The following is an 18,254-nucleotide window of genomic DNA, read 5'->3' as shown; positions in this document are numbered from 1 at the left end:
CTGCTCCGGGGGTCCCTGGGCTCCAGCCCCGACACGCGCGGGCCGGATCAGGGGCGCACGGCCACGGGGCAGGTCTGGGCGGTCCCCGGGCTCCACACCCGCCGCCCCTCCCCCTTCTCCAAACTTTCTCCCAACTTCCCGACCTGCTCAGCTCTACGCCCCGCTCCGCTTCCCTCATGAATTATTCAGCAGCGCGTGCTCCAATCAGCACGCCCCGGCCCCCTCGCCTAGCCCGGGCTGGGGGGTACCTCCCCCCGCCCCCCGCGCGCCCCTCCTTCCCCGGCCAGGCGCCGCCCGGCCCAGCTCCAGCCTGCTCGGCCCCGCGACGCAGTCCCCTCCCTCCCGCTCCAGTCCCTGCTCCGCTCCCACCCTCCCTGCCGGCGCGAAGCGCAGTCGGCCCGGCGGCGCGAGCAGCGCCACTCCAGGGAGGGGGGAAGACCGCGAGCGGCCGGCCCACCCCCAGCCACCCGGGGCGGGACCCCGACTGCAGCCACGTCTTGCTCTGCTCGCGCCCGGCGCGACCGCTGCCAGGACGCCCCCGCCCTCCCGTCTGCGCGCGCGGCTGGGACGCGGGGCCACACCTGGGCGCCGCCACCGGGTGCCCGGAGCGCCCGCATGGGCCCGCGCTGAGGGCCCCGACCGAGTTCAGCGCGGGGAGTCGACGTCCACCCGCTCGGGGGGGGGTTAGACCTGGGGGGGCTAGCGCCCCCCAAACTCGGATCGGATCCAACCAGAGTGAGGCGGCGCCATGGAGCTCCGGGCTCTGCTCTGCTGGGCTTCGCTTGTAGCCGCTTTAGAAGGTGAGTTTCCTTGGGGTCACCCCGCCACTTCTGGGGCCCCCCGCCACTTCTGGGGCCCCCCGAAGATGGGCCTCGGGGTGGAAGGGCCAACATCTGTCTCCCCCAAACCCGGCACCCCAACAGCGAACACTCCGGACCAATAGTGCTAGCCCGGGAGGGGGGCGGGGAGGAGGCGGCCCAGCGGGGAGTGGAGTTTTCTTTTGTTTGGGAAAGAGATGGAGGCGAGCTCCGTCCCGGGACATGCCCCGGTCTCGGCTCCCCGCACTCTTACTCCTGACTCCAGACGCCCTTGGCAGCCTTTCCTTTTCTCTCCAGTTTTCTACTCCAATCTTCGAAACTCTCTCCAAAGTTTCTGTCCCCTCCTCCCACCTCTGCCAAACAGGAGGAAACATTTCTGGAGGAACAAGAGGACAAGGCAGAACTTTGTGCTAGGCCATAAAACTGGCCCGCCCCCCCATTCCGGAGCATTCACACCTTGACCCTACAATTCCACACACCGCCGTGGGGATGGCCACCTTCTGCACTCACACTCCAAACCTCCAAATCTCTCCCAAAGCCATGGCCCCTGCGCCAGGGAGGCCCCTTCCCTGGTTTCCCCAAGCTGCACCCCAGCCCTTTAAATACTATCTAGACCCTGTCCCAGTCCCACCAGAGTCCTTTCCTCTAACCCTAGGCCGTCAGAAACTGACCTACACAGTCCTCGTGTCCCCTGAACTCAGCTTAACTACTGTCTACTTGTCTCTCTTAAACTTCTATTTTTTCTGCATTCCCCCCCCCGGGCAAAATGTTACTTTATCCATGAGTCTCTGCTCTCCCCCCAGCCCCTAGAGGGGGAGCCAAGAGCCCTATAAACCCTCCTCCCATGGCCCTAATCTCCTTTCAATGAGCTGCCTCCTTCCCCTCCTTCACTGCCTGGAATCAAAGGGGTCTCTGGGGAGTGGGCCATGGGGGGCTACTGAGGAGAAGGAATCAAAGGCAGTTAGAAACCCCTCTCCCCCAGGCTGGGCAGTGCTGCTCTGGGCTGGAGATCAAAGGCTGGGTGTGGGGGAAGAGGAGAGACTTGCTGGGCTCGGGGAAAGATGGGGAAAGAACTGGGGGAGAGAGAGGGGAAGGTAAAGCAGAGAGAAAACCCGTCGGGATGATGTGTGGTGAGAGGGGAAGAAAGATGCAAAGAGGAACAGGGAGTAACTTCTAATTTCTATCACCTCACTGCTTTCCGGGCCCGAGGCCCATGCTGACTGCTTTATGTTTTCATGGTTCCAACAACCCTGTGGGTGGGATGTATTGTTGCTCCCATTTTACAGATGAGGAGACTGAGACAAGAGTTCAGTCTTTTATCCAAGGCTCTGTGCCCCTGGGATGGTGAAAGGTGGGAGACAGAAAGCAGAGTGACAGTCAGAAAGAGAAATGGAGGTGGATGGAGAGTGGGAAAGAGAGGTGAGAGGCAAAAGAAGTGACAGATCAAAGAGAGAGGGAGGCCGGCAAGACGGAGAGAGGGTGAGAGAAAGTGAGCCGCTCAGAGCGCCTGGGACAGCCTGAAACAGAGACAGTGTGTAAATTGGAGACAGGAAAACACCATCCAGTCTGGAACAATGGAGGGTGGAGACGGCAGTCTCTATCCGCCCCCTTCCCAGAACCCGGGCATCCTGTCCCCAGCGTGCTGGGCTGTCTCCTGCCATCCATGGGGGCCCAGGCCTCACCCCCAGCTGCCTGGCCGGGGTCCCGCCTGACCCCTTGCCCTCCGTGGATATCACCTGGTCCCTGGGAGGAGGCTACCCACCCACCTGCCTTCCCTTCTCTCCTGCAGCTCCCACCAGTGGGGGGGGGGGCCTGGTCCCAGGTGTGCTGCTGGCTCCCCTGGGGGCCCTCTCTCGGCTCCTCCCAGGGCAGGCCTGCGGCACCCCACCCACAAATCTCCGAGGGGATTCCCCTACCCACCCTCCTCAGCCGGAGGGGGGGCGGGGCGGACTGTGCAGTTTCTCCTAATCCCCACCTTCCAGCAGAGCCCCGCCCCGCCCCTCCCCAGAGAGAAGCCAGAGCAGAGCCAGGTGTGCTCACCCCCCGATACACACACCCCTAAAATCTCCTCCCCTTTTCCTTCCCATAACCAAATCCAGATGTGAGGCCTCTGCAGACAGGGGCCAAGGGCAGGAACCCAGGCGTCCTGGCCTCCAGCACTTCCTCTTCCGAGGGCAGCTAGCCGGTGGGGAGGGAATGGGGGGTCAGGGCTGGGCCTCAGGAGGTCAGCACCACCTTCAAGGATCTGAAGGGCTGGGGTGTTTGGTCTGAAGCGGGGTGGGGACGGTGAACAGACTGCAGAGGCTGAGGCAGGCCCTGGCGGGAGGGGTGTCCCTGTATCCCACCTCGGGGTGAGGGTCAGGTCTGGGCTCTAGTTTAGCCCTTTCTGAGCTGTTTGCCTTTTTCCCCTTTTAGCATCTGTGTCTCCCCTTCTGCTCTGGGGCACAGCAGTTCACAGAGGCCTAGATCTGGGAGTCCCGGAGGTCAGCTCTGTGCCTGTCAGCTGTCAGGGGCGGGGCTGGCACTCAGAAAAGAGGCTGGAAATCTGGGCTTGCTTGGGGGGCAGAGGGCAGGGCTTGCTCCCCTCCTCAGCCTGTCTGTCTCAGCTCCCAGGGATCTGGGCTTCCTGGTGTCTCTCCCAAGCGCTGACTGACTCTGTCTGTCTGTCTGTCTGTCTTAGAGACCCTACTGAACACAAAATTGGAAACTGCCGATCTGAAGTGGGTGACATTCCCTCAGGTGGAGGGACAGGTAAGAGCTGGGGCTTGAAGGGAAACCGAGGGAGGGGGGCCACCTGTGCTCCTGCTTCCCAGGCCACACACATACGCACACACACCATACCACACCGCACACACACACACCACACACAGCCATTGCAGCAGCCGAAGCAGGTATCCTCTGAGCCCTTGCTCTCCAGGGGTCCCCCCAGCCCCTCGTGGCTTTATGGCACTGACCTTCACCCACCCACTTAGCAACCCCCAGGCTGACCACCCTTCTCCCCGCAGTGGGAGGAGCTGAGCGGCCTGGATGAGGAGCAGCACAGTGTCCGGACCTACGAGGTGTGTGACGTGCAGCGCGCCCCGGGCCTGGCCCACTGGCTGCGCACGGGCTGGGTGCCCCGCCGGGGCGCCGTGCACGTGTACGCCACGCTGCGCTTCACCATGCTGGAGTGCCTCTCCCTGCCACGGGCTGGCCGCTCCTGCAAGGAGACCTTCACTGTCTTCTACTTTGAGAGCGACGCGGACACGGCCACAGCCCACACGCCAGCCTGGATGGAGAACCCCTACATCAAGGTACCCAGGTGCCCCAGGCCAAGGTGGGGTCTGGGGCCGGCCTGTGGTCTAGAGGTGCTGAGGGCTAGAAGCAAGAGGCCGGGTCTGAGGAGGGAAGACCGTGGTCTGCTAGGTGGAACAGCCTTTCTACTCCGTGTGCTGGGGTCTCCCTACACTTCCCCATTCTCTGAGTACACTTCGCCCCTTTACAGCCCCCTGCCTTTGCACCAGCTGATGCCTCACCCTAGAATGCCTTCTCTTTGCCTCTCCCACCCAACTCCTCGTCTTGTAACTTCCAGCTCCGAGGTGCCCCCTGGGACGACTTTGCTGATGTTCCCTGCCCTGGGGTCCCGCCTGCCTTAGCACTCATCATACTTTTAATTTATCATTAGCTTATCAGTGTTTCCTTCATTTCTGTTTCCTTGGCGTGGAGTCCGGGGCCTGGCACAGAGTAGGTGTTGATAAGTGTCTGTAGGATGAGTGAATGCACAGAAAGGGGGTGCAGGACAGCGGCTGGATGCATCATAGGAGCTCGGCAGGTGTTAATGGACAATGTTGGGGCCTGCAGGAAAGCGTACGTTGGGAAAGGTGGAGAGAAGGTTCTGGAACAGGAGCCAGACAGGTCAGGGAGAGGGTGAGCTGGGAAGAAGACAGTCCAGCGGGGTCCTGGGGGAGTGGAGGACAGCGGCAGTGAGTCTCTTCCCCAACCTGGCAGGTGGACACAGTGGCTGCTGAGCACCTGACCCGGAAGCGCCCCGGGGCCGAGGCCACCGGGAAGGTGAACGTCAAGACACTGCGTCTGGGCCCGCTCACCAAGGCCGGCTTCTATCTGGCCTTCCAGGACCAGGGCGCCTGCATGGCCCTGCTGTCCCTTCACCTCTTCTATAAGAAGTGCGCCCAGCTGACTGTGAACCTCACCTGCTTCCCGGAGACCGTGCCTCGTGAGCTGGTGGTGCCCGTGGCGGGGAGCTGCGTGGCCGATGCCGTGCCCGCCCCTGGTCCCAGCCCGAGCCTCTACTGCCGGGAGGATGGCCAGTGGGCTGAGCAGCCGGTCACGGGCTGCAGCTGCGCTCCAGGGTTTGAGGCCGCCGAGGGGAATACCAGGTGCCGAGGTGAGGGCCAGCACTTCCCCAACAAAGCTTGCCCATCTCTGCAGGAGGCACTGGCTGGTACCCTGCTCTTGGATCCACTTCTTAAATTTCCATTTTAAAAGTTCTTTATTCTCCTGGGCACTCAGTTACTGGAGGGCGTGTTTTCAGGGCCCCCAGCACAGTTCTGAGCTCTCCATCATTTCCACACTCATTCTTCTAACTATGTCCAATTCCTTCCTGGGCTGTGGGACTGTCCTCAGGGCTGGGGGACCTTATTGGACTCAGAGGACAAAGGCTTCATGGTCTGTAGTCTTTTTCATTATGGTTTCGTCTAATTTACTGATATTGAATTCTCACGTAGTCTTTTCTCCAGAGCAGAGTTTCTTAACCTGGGTTTTGTAGATAGAATGTAGGGGATCTGTGAACTTTGGTGGAAGGGGAAAAAAAATGACCATTTCTTTGCACTCATCTTTACCTGAAATTGGCCACTCCTCTTACGGAGTGTCAGCCACGGCCCAGCGGTCGAGCAGGACCTGAGACTTGGGCCCCATTCAAATCCTGGGTGTTTTCACAGCCCATTAGAGATGATGCAAGAATGGCAAAATGTTGTTTTTCGCTCATCGTGACTTCAGTATTTCCTTGCCTGTCAGCCTTGCCGCTGTATCTTGTTAGTACAGAAACACACACATTGCTGTGTTGCAAAGTTTCTTCATGTTTTGATCACTGTATTTTCAGTTATTTGGTTTTCTTGGTAATCTGTATATTTTGTGGTGTGCATTTAAAATCATTCCTCGGAGCAGGGGTCTGGGTTTCACCAGGCTGCCATGCAGTGGCCTTGGGTACACGTCAGGGTTCCGACCCCTGGTCTGGAGGGAGGTCTTCTCCTCTTAGAGGCGAGGTTTCTGAGCTCCTCCCTCCCTGCTCTCCCTTTTGCACCTCACGCAACTTTAATAGCTGCCGAATGTCCTTTTTTTGGTCCCCATCCCCCATCCCCCACCCCACTGCTGAATGTCTCTGATGCAAGTTTCTGATGGACGCTTTCTCGCAGCCTGTGCTCAGGGCACCTTCAAGCCCCTATCTGGGGAGGGGTCCTGCCAGCCGTGCCCAGCCAACAGCCACTCCAACACCATTGGCTCACCCGTCTGCCAGTGTCGCATCGGGTACTTCCGGGCCCGCACAGACCCCCGAGGTGCACCCTGTACCAGTAAGTGGCCAGTGACCCCTGGGGTGGACCCCCGACCCCAGTCCCATCCTCCCACACCTTCCTCCTCTTGACCCTGGCCTGGTGCCCGGCCAAGACAAGACGTCAGTATGGCTGCCTGTCTGTCCCACTGCCCGTGCCCTGCCCGTCTGCTCAGCCTCTGCCTGATGTCCTGGTCTCCTGCAGCCCCTCCGTCCGCCCCGAGAAGCGTGGTTCCCCGCCTGAACGGCTCCTCCCTTCGTCTGGAATGGAGCGCCCCCCTCGAGTCGGGAGGCCGAGAGGACCTCACATATGCGCTCCGGTGCCGGGAGTGCCGCCCCGGCGGCTCCTGCACGCCCTGCGGGGGAGACCTGACCTTCGACCCCGGCCCCCGGGACCTGGTGGAGCCCTGGGTGGCCATTCGTGGGTTGCGTCCTGACTTCACCTATACCTTCGAGGTCACCGCCGTGAACGGGGTGTCCTCCTTAGCCAGCGGGCCAGTTCCATTTGAGGCTGTGAATGTCACCACTGACCGTGAGGGTGAGACTGGGGGCTGGGGGCAGGGGGCAGCCTGTGGTCGGATGGGAGAGGTGTTGGTGGGAAAGGCTCGCGAGGGATATGGACAGTCTAAAGGCCTGAGGAGGAAAAGGCAGCAGCTGGGAGTGGGATCCCCAGGAAATAGAGTGGGTCAAGGCCTTTGGGGCAAGAGGCAGAAAGAGAATTAGAAAGATGCAAAGGTGGACTGGAGGGTTCAGGACGGGGCAGAGAGAGCCAGAAGGAATTCCGGAAACAGCTGGGGGACCGAGACAAGTGTGGCCAGTAGAGGAGGAGCTGGGAAAGATGAGAGACAGACCTGCCACGATCAAGGGCCCCAAGGTGTCTGTCTCTCGCAGTGCCGCCCCCAGTGTCCGACATCAGGGTGACTCGGTCATCACCCAGCAGCTTGAGCCTGGCATGGGCTGTTCCCCGGGCACCCAGCGGGGCAGTGCTGGACTACGAGGTCAAGTATCATGAGAAGGTGAGACCAGGCCCCGCCCCAGGGTTGGGGGTGGGCAGTGGGACCCGCTCCAGGGACCAGGACGCCTGAATTGCAGTCACCTGCCACATCCTAGCTAAGTGACCTTGTGTCAACCCCTTGGCCTCTCTGAGCTTACTATCCTCATTGTAAAATGCTTAGGATAGGACTTCCCTGGCGGTCCAGTGGTTAAGACTCTGCTTCCACTGCAGGGGGCATGGGTTCGATCCCTGGTCGGGGAACTAAGATCCCGCATGCCACGCGGCGAGGCCTCCCCACGCCCAAAAATTGCTTAGGATAATGGAACCTATCCCACAGAAACGCTACAAGGATTAAATGATATAATTAATGCAAAACACAAGGCACAGTGCATACATAAGTGAGCACAAAGGTCTCACCTGCCACTCAGCAGGCCAGAGATGCTAGGGACGGAGGCCCAGGGCAGGGGGAGGCAGAAAGAGCAGTGGAATCTGGGGGCCCTGGCTCACGGCCAGTCCCCTCTCCTGAACAGGGCGCAGAGGGCCCCAGCAGTGTGCGGTTCCTGAAGACATCGGAGAACCGGGCAGAGCTGCGGGGACTGAAGCGGGGAGCCAGCTACCTGGTCCAGGTGCGGGCGCGCTCCGAGGCTGGCTACGGGCCCTTCGGCCAGGAGCACCACAGCCAGACCCAGCTGGACGGTGAGCCCGGGGAGCAGGATGCGGGTGGGGTTGGCTGACCCCACCAGGCGGGAGGCCTTGGCTCTGCCCTCAGGACCCCCAAAGCCACAGCCCCATGCTTCCCTTGCTCTCAACCACGAGGCATTTTGGCCTGGGGCTAAGATGTAGAAACCAAAACCAACAGCTGGGTGTGAAGGCCAGCTCAGCGGCTCTCCAGCTATGTGACCTTTAGCAAAAACTTGACCCCTGAGCCCCAGCTCTCTCATCCAAAAAAATGGAAATATGTATGAGGCCTCTCTCACAGGGCTCCAAGGATTAACTGAGGTGACACTTTGATAGTTTTTGTATGCTGGCCCAGTGGTTTTCTAAACCTTTGAAATGTTTTAAACAATTTTATTGAGATATGACTCATACACCATGATTCACCCATTTAAAATGTATAATTCATGGACCTCCCTGGTGGCACAGTGGTTGAGAATCTGCCTGCTAATGCAGGGGACACGGGTTCGAGCCCTGGTCTGGTAGGATCCCACATGCCGCAGAGCAACCAGGCCCGTGAGCCACAACTACTGAGCCTGCGCGTCTGGAGCCTGTGCTCCGCAACAAGAGAGGCCGCGATAGTGAGAGGCCTGTGCGCACCGCGATGAAGAGTGGTCCCCGCTTGCCACAACTAGAGAAAGCCCTCACACAGAAACGAAGACCCAACACAGCCAAAAATAAAAATAAATAAATTTTAAAGTAAAAAAAATAAAATAAAATGTATAATTCATTAACTTATAATATATTCACAGAGTTGTGCAACCATCACCACAATTAATTTTAGAACATTTCAGCACCTCAAAAAGAGATGCTTATAACTCTTCCATTACCTCCCAGCCCCTGGCAAACACTAGTCTACTTTTTGTCTCTGTAGTTTGCCTGTTCTGGATCTTTCATACAAATGCAGGCATACAATACGGTCTTTTGTGACTGACTTCTTCTTTTACATGGCATAACGTTTTCAAGGTTCATCCGTGTTGTAGAACATATCAGGACTTCATTCCGTCTCGTGGCTGAAAAATACTCCATTGAATGGCTGTGGCCCATTTTATTTATCCGCGCGTCCGTTGATAGACATTTGGGTTATTTCCACTTTTTGGCTACGAACCTTTTCATTTTTAGCCTTTGGAACCTTCTGTTCAAGTGGGACTTTCTGTGGTTACCAGTATTTATAACAGAACAAAATCAAACCCACCAAGGCTGGGAAACTTCTTTGCTTGCCCTGAGGGACTTGAGTGGAGCCCACGGGCCCGCCGGGTCCCCCTCATCACCAGTTCTTCTCCAGAGCATGAGAGCTGGCGGGAGCAGCTGGCCCTGATTGCTGGCACGGCGGTCGTGGGCGTGGTGCTGGTCCTCGTGGTCATCGTCATCGCTGTCCTTTGCCTCAGGTGAGGGCTCTGGGCACCTGGAGGCCCCTGCGAAGCCCCGTGTAGCTGGCCACCTGCCCTCTTGCTCCAGGGCAAGCCTTCCCTGATGTCCCGGGAGCCTGTTTTCACCTGGAATCTTCTCTGATTCCCATCCTCCCCCTCTGGGAACATCGAGACGTGTGACTCAGTTTATCTCTTCTTTCCCATCGGCTACAGGAAGCAGAGCAACGGGAGAGAAGCTGAATACTCAGACAAACACGGACAGTATCTCATTGGGCACGGTGGGTAGGCCCATCCTCGAGGAGATAGGGCTGGGGTGAGAGCTGTGAGCCAGGGACCCGGGCATCTGAATGCAGTGGTGGCTGACAAGCCCTGCGTGATTCCTCAGGTACTAAGGTCTACATTGACCCCTTCACTTATGAAGACCCTAATGAGGCTGTGAGGGAATTTGCAAAAGAGATCGATGTCTCCTATGTCAAGATTGAAGAGGTGATTGGCGCAGGTGAGAGGAAGACGCCTGGGTGCCCGGGTGGGGGTGGGGTGGGGGGAGGGACTGCAGGGCCGGACCTGGGGGGGGTCGGGGGGCAGGGGAGGAGAGCTGACCCTCGGCCTCCTTCCTGAAGGCGAGTTTGGGGAGGTGTGCCGGGGGCGCCTGAAGGCCCCCGGGAAGAAGGAGAGCTGCGTGGCCATCAAGACCCTGAAGGGCGGCTACACGGAGCGGCAGCGGCGGGAGTTCCTGAGCGAGGCCTCCATCATGGGCCAGTTCGAGCACCCCAACATCATCCGCCTGGAGGGCGTGGTCACCAACAGCGTGCCCGTCATGATTCTCACCGAGTTCATGGAGAACGGCGCCCTGGACTCCTTCCTGAGGGTGAGACCCCCTGCTCCCAGCTTTCCGCATCCACCCTGTGCTCCCGCAGTGCAGCCAAGGAGCTCAGAGCCCGGGACAGACAGTGGGTCCCGCATCACCGCCCCTCTACCCTTCATTCTCCACCAGGGAAGGTTGAGTCCTGGGATTGGTCTCCCTGTGGGGCCGGCTGACCCTGGGATATGGAGGGGTTGTCATCTGTCCTCGTGACAAATATTTACTGAGCGCCTCGTTGTGTACCAGCCCCTGTACTGGGCCTCGGGAGATAGAGCCGTGAGCACCTCTGCTCTTGGAGAGCTGGTTGCGTAATGGGGGAGACTGAAGATTAACAAGTACAAACAAGGTTTTACAAAAAGTAAACGTGATTTCAGATGTGAAAAAATATTGAACAGGATCATAGAAATGAGAGAGAAGAGCTCATTTTTGCTACCTTAACAAAATTGTATGAAATTTTATTATTTTTTAAACTTTACCATGCATCTTCTGGAAAAAAACAAAACTTTCTTTTTTTTTGGCCGCTCCACGCGGCACGCGGAATTTCCCTGACCGGGGATCGAAGCCGCTCCCCCTGCAGTGGAAGTGCGGCGTCTTAACCACTGGACCACGAGGGAAGTCCCCAAAACGTTTTTCTACATAGCAAAGTAACATTGCGTTTAACAGAATTACAATTCCTTGGTATCACCTAATGCCCACTTGATACTCATAGTTCTCTAGTTGTCCCCAAAATGTCCCAGCATCCAGTTCAGGATCAAGCATTGCACCTGTGGTTATTGTTTTGAGCCTTTTCTACATCTAGGACAGTCCCTTGCTGGTGTTCTGATACACTGAAGGGCTGGGCCACTTGTCCACTTGAATGTCTTATCTTCTGGATTTATCGGATTCTTCCTTGTGGGGTCATCTAGCTTGTTTCTCTGTGTTTCCTGTAAGGGAAGCAATGTCTAATGTTGTGATAAGTTCAAAATGAAACTTCTGTGGCCAGCCTACATCAGGGGGAGCCGTGTACTTCCCGTGGCACCGCATCAGGAGACACAGGCTACCCAGCTTCCAGCACGAGGGATGCTGAGGCAGACCCTGGAGTAGTGCCAGGATGGCCTGACCCTCCCTTGTGGATACGGGAGTCTGTTCCATTGTCCGGTTGCAGGAAAGGGAAGGGGGTCTATCTTAGAAGAGATGACGTTTGGTTAGATGAGAAAGCCAGCCATGAGAAGGTGGGGGGAAGCGTGTCGGGGGCAGAGAGTAGCAACCCAGGGTGGGCGGGATCCCAGCCTGTTTAAGAAGCAGAAAGGCCGGCGAAGCTGAACCAGGTCAGCAGAGGAGTGATAGTGGATCACCTTGTGGTTGGCGGCTGGGCCTCGTGACCTTAGAAATTTGGATGTGATTAGAAGTCTGAGGGGAAGCATTTCAGCAGGAGAGGGAGGTGATTTAAGGAGATCTCTCTGATGGATGCTGAGGGATAGGAGCCAATGAGAAGACTGGCATTATTCAGGCCATGGGGGCTGCAGTGAATGCGCAGAAGTGGCTGTTTTGGGGTGCGTTTTGGAGGCACAGCCAGCAGAACTTGTAAGCCATGGATGCGGGAGACTCCGAGGTCTCTACCCTGAGTGTCTGGAAGTGAGTCCACCAGCTGAGATGCGAGGTGTGGGGTGGGTGCAGGCTTGGAGGATGGATTCAGAATTCGGTTTCTGAACTCTGTGTTGCTGGCCCTGGAGGGCTGCCGAGGGTCCCCTGCATGCTAGCTGAACCCAGAAGACGGGCTGAGTTAACTGTCCGTGACTGGTTGGCTTACCTGGTGAGAGCCAACTCTATAAAGCTCAAGGTCGGGCTTTAGACCTTGGTTTTGGTGCTGTGGTCACTGATCACACCCAATTCCTCACTGTTCTCTTGCATCCTGCATACAGTTGGTCCAGGAGGGCTGAGTGAGACTGTGGGAGGATCAGCACCAACACATGCATCTCCACCTGTTAGAAGGGTGGCTTCAGAGCACACTCGTAACTGTCAGTGCTCTGTTGCTGTCAAATAAAGAGAACATAGATCAAAAGCATTTGTTGAGTATTTCCTGGATGTAAAGCACTGTACTAGGTTAAATGGAAGAAAATCTTAAAATGTCTCCTTATAATCTAATTACGAGAGACTGAAAGTGAATATTTGAAAGTGGGACAATTTTAAGCATTGTGTCACGATACCATAGTAAGAGCTGAGAGAACTCAGGGTAAAAGAAAGGAGGGAGGGACTTCCCTGGCGGTCCAGTGGTTAAGACTCCACATTCCCAGTGCAGGGGGCCCGGGTTCGATACCTGGTCGGGGAACTAAGATCCCGCATGCATGACCAAAAAATAAAATAAACCGTCTATAGATTTCAAATAATAAAATCAAAAAATAATAAAATAAATAAAAATAAATTAAAAAAAAAAAAAAAAAGGAGTGCTTTACCTGGGATGTCAGCAGGCCTGTCCTACAGGTGGGTCTGCGAGTTGGGTCTGGGAGGGACAAATACTGTTTAGAACATGGAAGAAAGGGGGAGCGGTGGGTGAGCTGTCCGAACCATGCCCCCGCCATGTCCATCTCCAGCTGAACGACGGCCAGTTCACCGTCATCCAGCTCGTGGGCATGTTACGGGGCATCGCTTCGGGCATGCGGTACCTTGCTGAGATGAGCTACGTCCACCGAGACCTGGCTGCCCGCAACATCCTGGTCAACAGCAACCTTGTCTGCAAAGTTTCAGACTTTGGCCTCTCCCGCTTCCTGGAGGAGAACTCTTCTGATCCCACCTACACGAGCTCTCTGGTGAGGCTGGGACACAGGCATATGAGCTAGGTTCTTAGGGCCAGGTGAGCAGGGCAGGTTGGAAAGTTGGGAGGCTGAGGGATTGACAGCTCTGGTCCAAGACAGGATGTAAGAGAGACCTTGTCGGGGCAGGGGGGTCAGCTTAAGGAGCCTGGCTACCGGGTGTCTAGGAAAAGAACAAGAGTTGGGGAGCTGGGTGTTCGGGTCCCAGAAAGAAAGGAGGCCCGAGCTGGGGGAAACGCAAAGGTGGGAGGCAGAATGCCTGAGTCCTGTGAGTCCCTCGGCTCACCTTTTCCTCCCCCATCTTTAGGGAGGAAAGATTCCCATCCGATGGACAGCCCCTGAGGCCATTGCGTTCCGGAAGTTCACATCTGCCAGTGATGCCTGGAGCTATGGGATTGTGATGTGGGAGGTCATGTCATTTGGGGAACGGCCATACTGGGATATGAGCAATCAGGATGTAAGTGTCCTACCAAGCTTTCCTGGAACGTCCTCTCTCTTGGGATATGGGTGGTGGTGGGGGGAGTTGGTTCTCAGCTCATCACTGCTTGGTCCTTGAGGTGGTGAGGGTGGCGCTCTGAGGAGCTGATCTCTGTATCCAAGAGTTCGATACAGCCTATCTGGTCGCAGAAGGACACAGTGATGGAGGGCAGCCTTGGGAAGTTACATGTCTGGATCATAGCTCAAGAGCTTCTGGGACGTTGAGCCACAGCCAGTGGCCTCGGCCCTGGCCAGGAGCACCCCCCAAATCTGCCCTTCTTGGGGGGCTGTAGCAGCCATCCCAGCGTCTGTTGAGTCGCCATTTCCCTGGGGTCCTTTGGCAGCCTCGTCTTCCCTGACGTCCTCACCCAGTGCTTCTGCCTGTCATTCCAGGTGATCAATGCCATTGAACAGGACTACCGGTTGCCCCCGCCCCCAGACTGCCCCACCTCCCTGCATCAGCTTATGCTGGACTGTTGGCAGAAAGACCGGAACGCACGGCCCCGCTTCCCCCAGGTGGTCAGTGCCCTCGACAAGATGATCCGGAACCCTGCCAGCCTCAAAATCGTGGCCCGCGAGAATGGCGGGTGAGGACCCCAGAGGATGGGCCCTCTTTCCTGCACTCTGCCATTCCCTGAGAACCTCGCTGCCCCCCGAGAAGTATCCGTCCCTTTGGTGGTATGTGGGATGGTCCCTGTCCACCTCTCCAGGGCTGGGCTCTGCGTCCGCACCCTGACACAGGCTGGTTCTCAGTGTGTCCTCCCCATCCTTGCCTCCCAGGGCCTCGCACCCACTCCTGGATCAGCGGCAGCCTCACTATTCAGCTTTTGGCTCTGTGGGTGAGTGGCTTCGAGCCATCAAGATGGGAAGATACGAAGAAAGTTTTGCAGCCGCTGGGTTTGGCTCCTTCGAGCTGGTCAGCCAGATCTCCACTGAGTAAGTTGTGGCAGGAGATGGACGTGGGGGAGTGTTGAGGGCCAAGCTGCCAGGAGGTGTGGTGCCTGGGGACCAGAATCAGGCCCACAGTTTCAGCAGGGGCCTTTGGGGTCAACTCCTGGTGCCAACTGTTTTCTAAAGCCCCTCCCCTGCCAAAGCAGTAACAGCTGCAGCGGCTGAGAGCCCCAGGATTCTTCCCGGTCATCTGTGCCCGCCTCACCCCCTTGCACCATCTCAGCCCGGGGCCATCTCGCTCGCACCTCGCAATCTGTATCTATCTTTGTGCATCTATCTGCATTCCAGACCCTGCTCTCACATTAACGATGTGTCAACTCTGGATGTTTTCCCACCCATAAAAGGAGAAGGTTGGACTAGGTTTTGGAGGTCGTTTCCAGCTTTAATGTTAAATGGTTTTATGATTCTAACGCCTCCCAAATACTGGTTTTCCCTAGCTGGCCTCTCCCTGGTCCTCCTTTCTGCCTTTCCATTTCTCTCCCAACGACTCTTCTTGCCCCAGGTTTGAATCACAGAAATAGAAGGAATATAAATCCAGACACAGAGGGTCCAGGAGGCCATCCCTCTCCCTGGAAGGCAGGTCCCGGGCCAGTCTGCCCCACCACATCTGGGCACCTCCTCCCTGACTTGCTCCAGCCTCGCCTTGACACGGGTTCCCTGACACGAGTTCTTGCCCTCCATTTCTCACCTCTTCTTTTTTCCTTATCTCTGTCTCCCCGCATCAGGGTGGGGCTGGGAGCAGTTTGTTTTTGTCTTCTCCCGCCCCTTCCTCTCCACCCACCCAGCTCTTTCTTTCTCTTTCTCTCTCTCTCTCTCTCTCTCAGCCCGCCCCACCTCCTGCTTCTCGACCCCCGCGGGTACCTAGCCCCGGCCCTTACTGCGGCTGCGCAGAACTGTGGCGGCTCCTAAATCCTCCGGAAACTGACTGGCAACTATTAGCGTCAGCCCCCTTCCCCGCCGGCCATTCTGATTGGCGGACAGTCCCGAGGCGAGGATGGGGTTTCGGTAGGAGAGCCGACCCGGGAGCCCAGTGGCCTCACCTAGCTGTTCGTTCTTCCCCAGGGACCTGCTCCGAATCGGAGTCACTCTGGCGGGGCATCAGAAAAAAATCCTGGCCAGTGTCCAGCACATGAAGTCCCAGGCCAAGCCTGGAGCCTCAGGAGGGTCGGGAGCACCAGCGCCCCAGTACTGACCTGCGCCTCCTCGCCTAGCCCCCCAGCTCTGGAGCATCAGGGACTCCCACGCTGGGGACACCGCTCCCCTTATTCCTGGGGCAGAATCGGGTGGGGACCCAAGAGGCTCCCACCCCCGGGCCCCACTGGATTGCACTTTGAACCCATGGGGGCGGGGAGCTGGCAATTTGGAGAGACAGGATTTGGGGGATTTGGGGATTCTGCCGTATGGGAGTGTAGAAATCTGACGCTCCCCAAGCGGGGAACCCCAAACTGAGGGTGTGGGAGCCCTTCCCTCGGGATTGGGTCTGACCAGAGGAAAAGAAGTGCCCGGAATCTACCAACATCCCGGGGGTGGTTGGGCACAATCCCCACGGCCTCCCTCTGATCCCCAATTAGAGCCCCCAGGTGCCCCTCCTCACCTTGAAGGGCAGCGACCCTGCAGACCAAAGAGAAGGGGGGACTAGCCTGCGAGTCGTGAGGCAGGAAGGGGCGTCATGGCCCAGTGACAAAATCATCGGACTTGGATGTGCCAACCTTGCTGCTGTCCACCGAATTCGGTTTTCCCTTGTAAATGCCCCTTCCCCATCTGCTGCCTTCATATTGAAGGTTTTTGAGTTTTATCTTTTGTTTTCGGTCTTATTTTTCCTTCCCCTTTTTTTTTTTTTTTACCGTCCTTGTAACATTTTGTGTTAGAGGGGACCTGTTTATTGCCTCCTTTGCCCAAGTTGAAACAGGGACCCATCGTTGTGTGTTTCCAGAACAGTGCCTTGGTCACGCCACAACCCCAGACATTTCCCTGCCCCCCACCAAGTACCCCTAAGCTGTGTCCATGAGGGGGTGTGGGGGGCAGGGGTGGTAGAAACAAGAGACAGACACTGGTGCTTGGAGGGGTTCTTAAATTATATTTAAAACAATTGTTTTGTATAAATAAAAGAAAATGGGAAGTGTCCTGGCTCTGGGGATGATTGAGAGTGGGGTTGGGTGGGGGGATAGACTTCTGTGGAGGGTGGGGACTGCTGTGAAGGAGCTTTTGAGCCAGGCTGAGAGGGGTTGGAGGTCTGGAGACGGGGCTGGGTGCTTGGTTCCCAGCCCCACGGTGTGTTTGAGGTGGTAGGGTGGGGGCAGTGGAAGATGAGTCATCAGCAGCTGCTTCTAAAGGCTCCAGATGGCTCTGCCAATAGCCTGGGGCACCTCCGGGATGGGGTTGCCCTCCCTCCCCTGCCCTGGTTCCCTAGCCCTGGCAGGGGGCTTTGTGAGGCAGGGGAGGCCTTGAGCTCAGAGCCCTGCCCTACAGCTCTGAACAGGGGAGGGGGGAATCGGGTGGAGGTCCAGTCACATGAAAGAGACAGATGTGGGCCAGATGTTGACAGCTGGGGTTGGTTTAGAGGCAATGTGGGGGGAGTGTCTGCATTGGCTGTGGAGGAGGGGCAGAGGCTGGAGTGGAGGACGTGGACCCCCCACAAGTACACACACACACACACACACACGTGTACAGACAGTGTGCTGGGTTGGGAGGACAATTCCCCCTTTCAAGATGCTGCCCAGGTAGGTTCTCCCAGCCTCTTGGGAAGGGAGGGGAAACCACCTGAGTATCTTCCCCTAACTTCTCCCTCCCAAACAGGAAGATGAGATGAGGATGGGGGTCAATCCCCTGAAGTCTTTCTCAGCATCTTTGGTCTCCCAGCCTGCCCGCCCCAGGGGACAACTGCAGGGGGAGGCCTGGACCTGGTCAGGTTTGTCAAGCTGGTGCAGCCCTGCCATTTCTGCATCTCAACTGACCCCTGTTGTGTTGGGGTCAGTACAGGACCCCAAATCACAATCTCTGCCTCTCCCAGCCCAGGAAGCCTCCAGCAGTGATCCTGTCCCTGATTTCCTGCCTCTTCAACTGCCTTCGGGAGTATAATACTCGAATCCTCTGTCCCCTCCCTCGATGACATGGCCCAGGTGTTGTACCCCTAAAGGGGGGTGGGTGGGAGTCCGTCCTGCTGATGATAGCGGGGGTCTGGGTCCCCCTACTTCTGGAAGGAGGAAGTCTATCTCGAGGATGCTGGTCCAGGCCACCTCCTTCGCTGCCAACCAGACATCCAGGCTAGATAAGGAGACCTTAGCTGGGTGAGGGGAGGAACCAACATCAAGGGAGCAGGATATAGATGAAGAACAGAGAGGCAAAGGGTCAAAGCTCAGGAGAAGGGAGCTCAGTGGGGGCAGGCATGCCGCTGGGAGCCCCGTGACGTCCAGCCCAGTTCCAGAATGCCTGAGCCTTCCTGTCACAAGCTCCAGAGTGTGAGCTGCTCCCCTCAGCTAAGGGGCAGAGCGGCCTGGCCAGGGGCACCCCTCCCTTGGGGCCCTTTCCCCAACCAACTTGGGTCTTGCTTCCTTACATGAAGGTGGCTGCTGGGGTCATTTGGAGGACAAGCACAGAATAAGGATTCCTCTCTAGAACCCAGGGTCCTGCCTGTTTTGGCGTCCCTGTCCCTGGGGGTCCCACATCCTGAGCGCCACCAGTTGACAACCTTCTTTTTCTTCTTAGAGCCCAAGCAGGATGTCCCACCCTTTCCC

General features: G+C 57.3%; 1 protein-coding gene across 1 annotated transcript; it reads left to right on the top strand.

The window, feature by feature from the left end:
- Positions 1-358: 358 nt before the first annotated feature.
- Positions 359-16,641, top strand: EPHB4 (EPH receptor B4). The gene is made up of 17 exons (XM_060119921.1): positions 359-800; positions 3,499-3,569; positions 3,824-4,111; positions 4,806-5,202; positions 6,230-6,385; positions 6,569-6,901; positions 7,255-7,379; positions 7,888-8,053; positions 9,357-9,459; positions 9,655-9,719; positions 9,827-9,940; positions 10,062-10,309; positions 12,874-13,089; positions 13,400-13,549; positions 13,963-14,156; positions 14,350-14,505; positions 15,583-16,641. Exons 1-17 carry the CDS (start codon positions 749-751, stop codon positions 15,710-15,712), a joined length of 2,964 nt encoding a protein of 987 aa, XP_059975904.1. The 5' UTR covers positions 359-748; the 3' UTR covers positions 15,713-16,641.
- The last annotated feature ends 1,613 nt before the right edge of the window (positions 16,642-18,254 follow it).

This window comes from Mesoplodon densirostris, chromosome 16 (assembly GCF_025265405.1).
Source record: "Mesoplodon densirostris isolate mMesDen1 chromosome 16, mMesDen1 primary haplotype, whole genome shotgun sequence".
Taxonomy (NCBI): Eukaryota; Metazoa; Chordata; class Mammalia; order Artiodactyla; family Ziphiidae; genus Mesoplodon; species Mesoplodon densirostris.
This window is presented reverse-complemented; position numbering and strand designations above follow the sequence as displayed.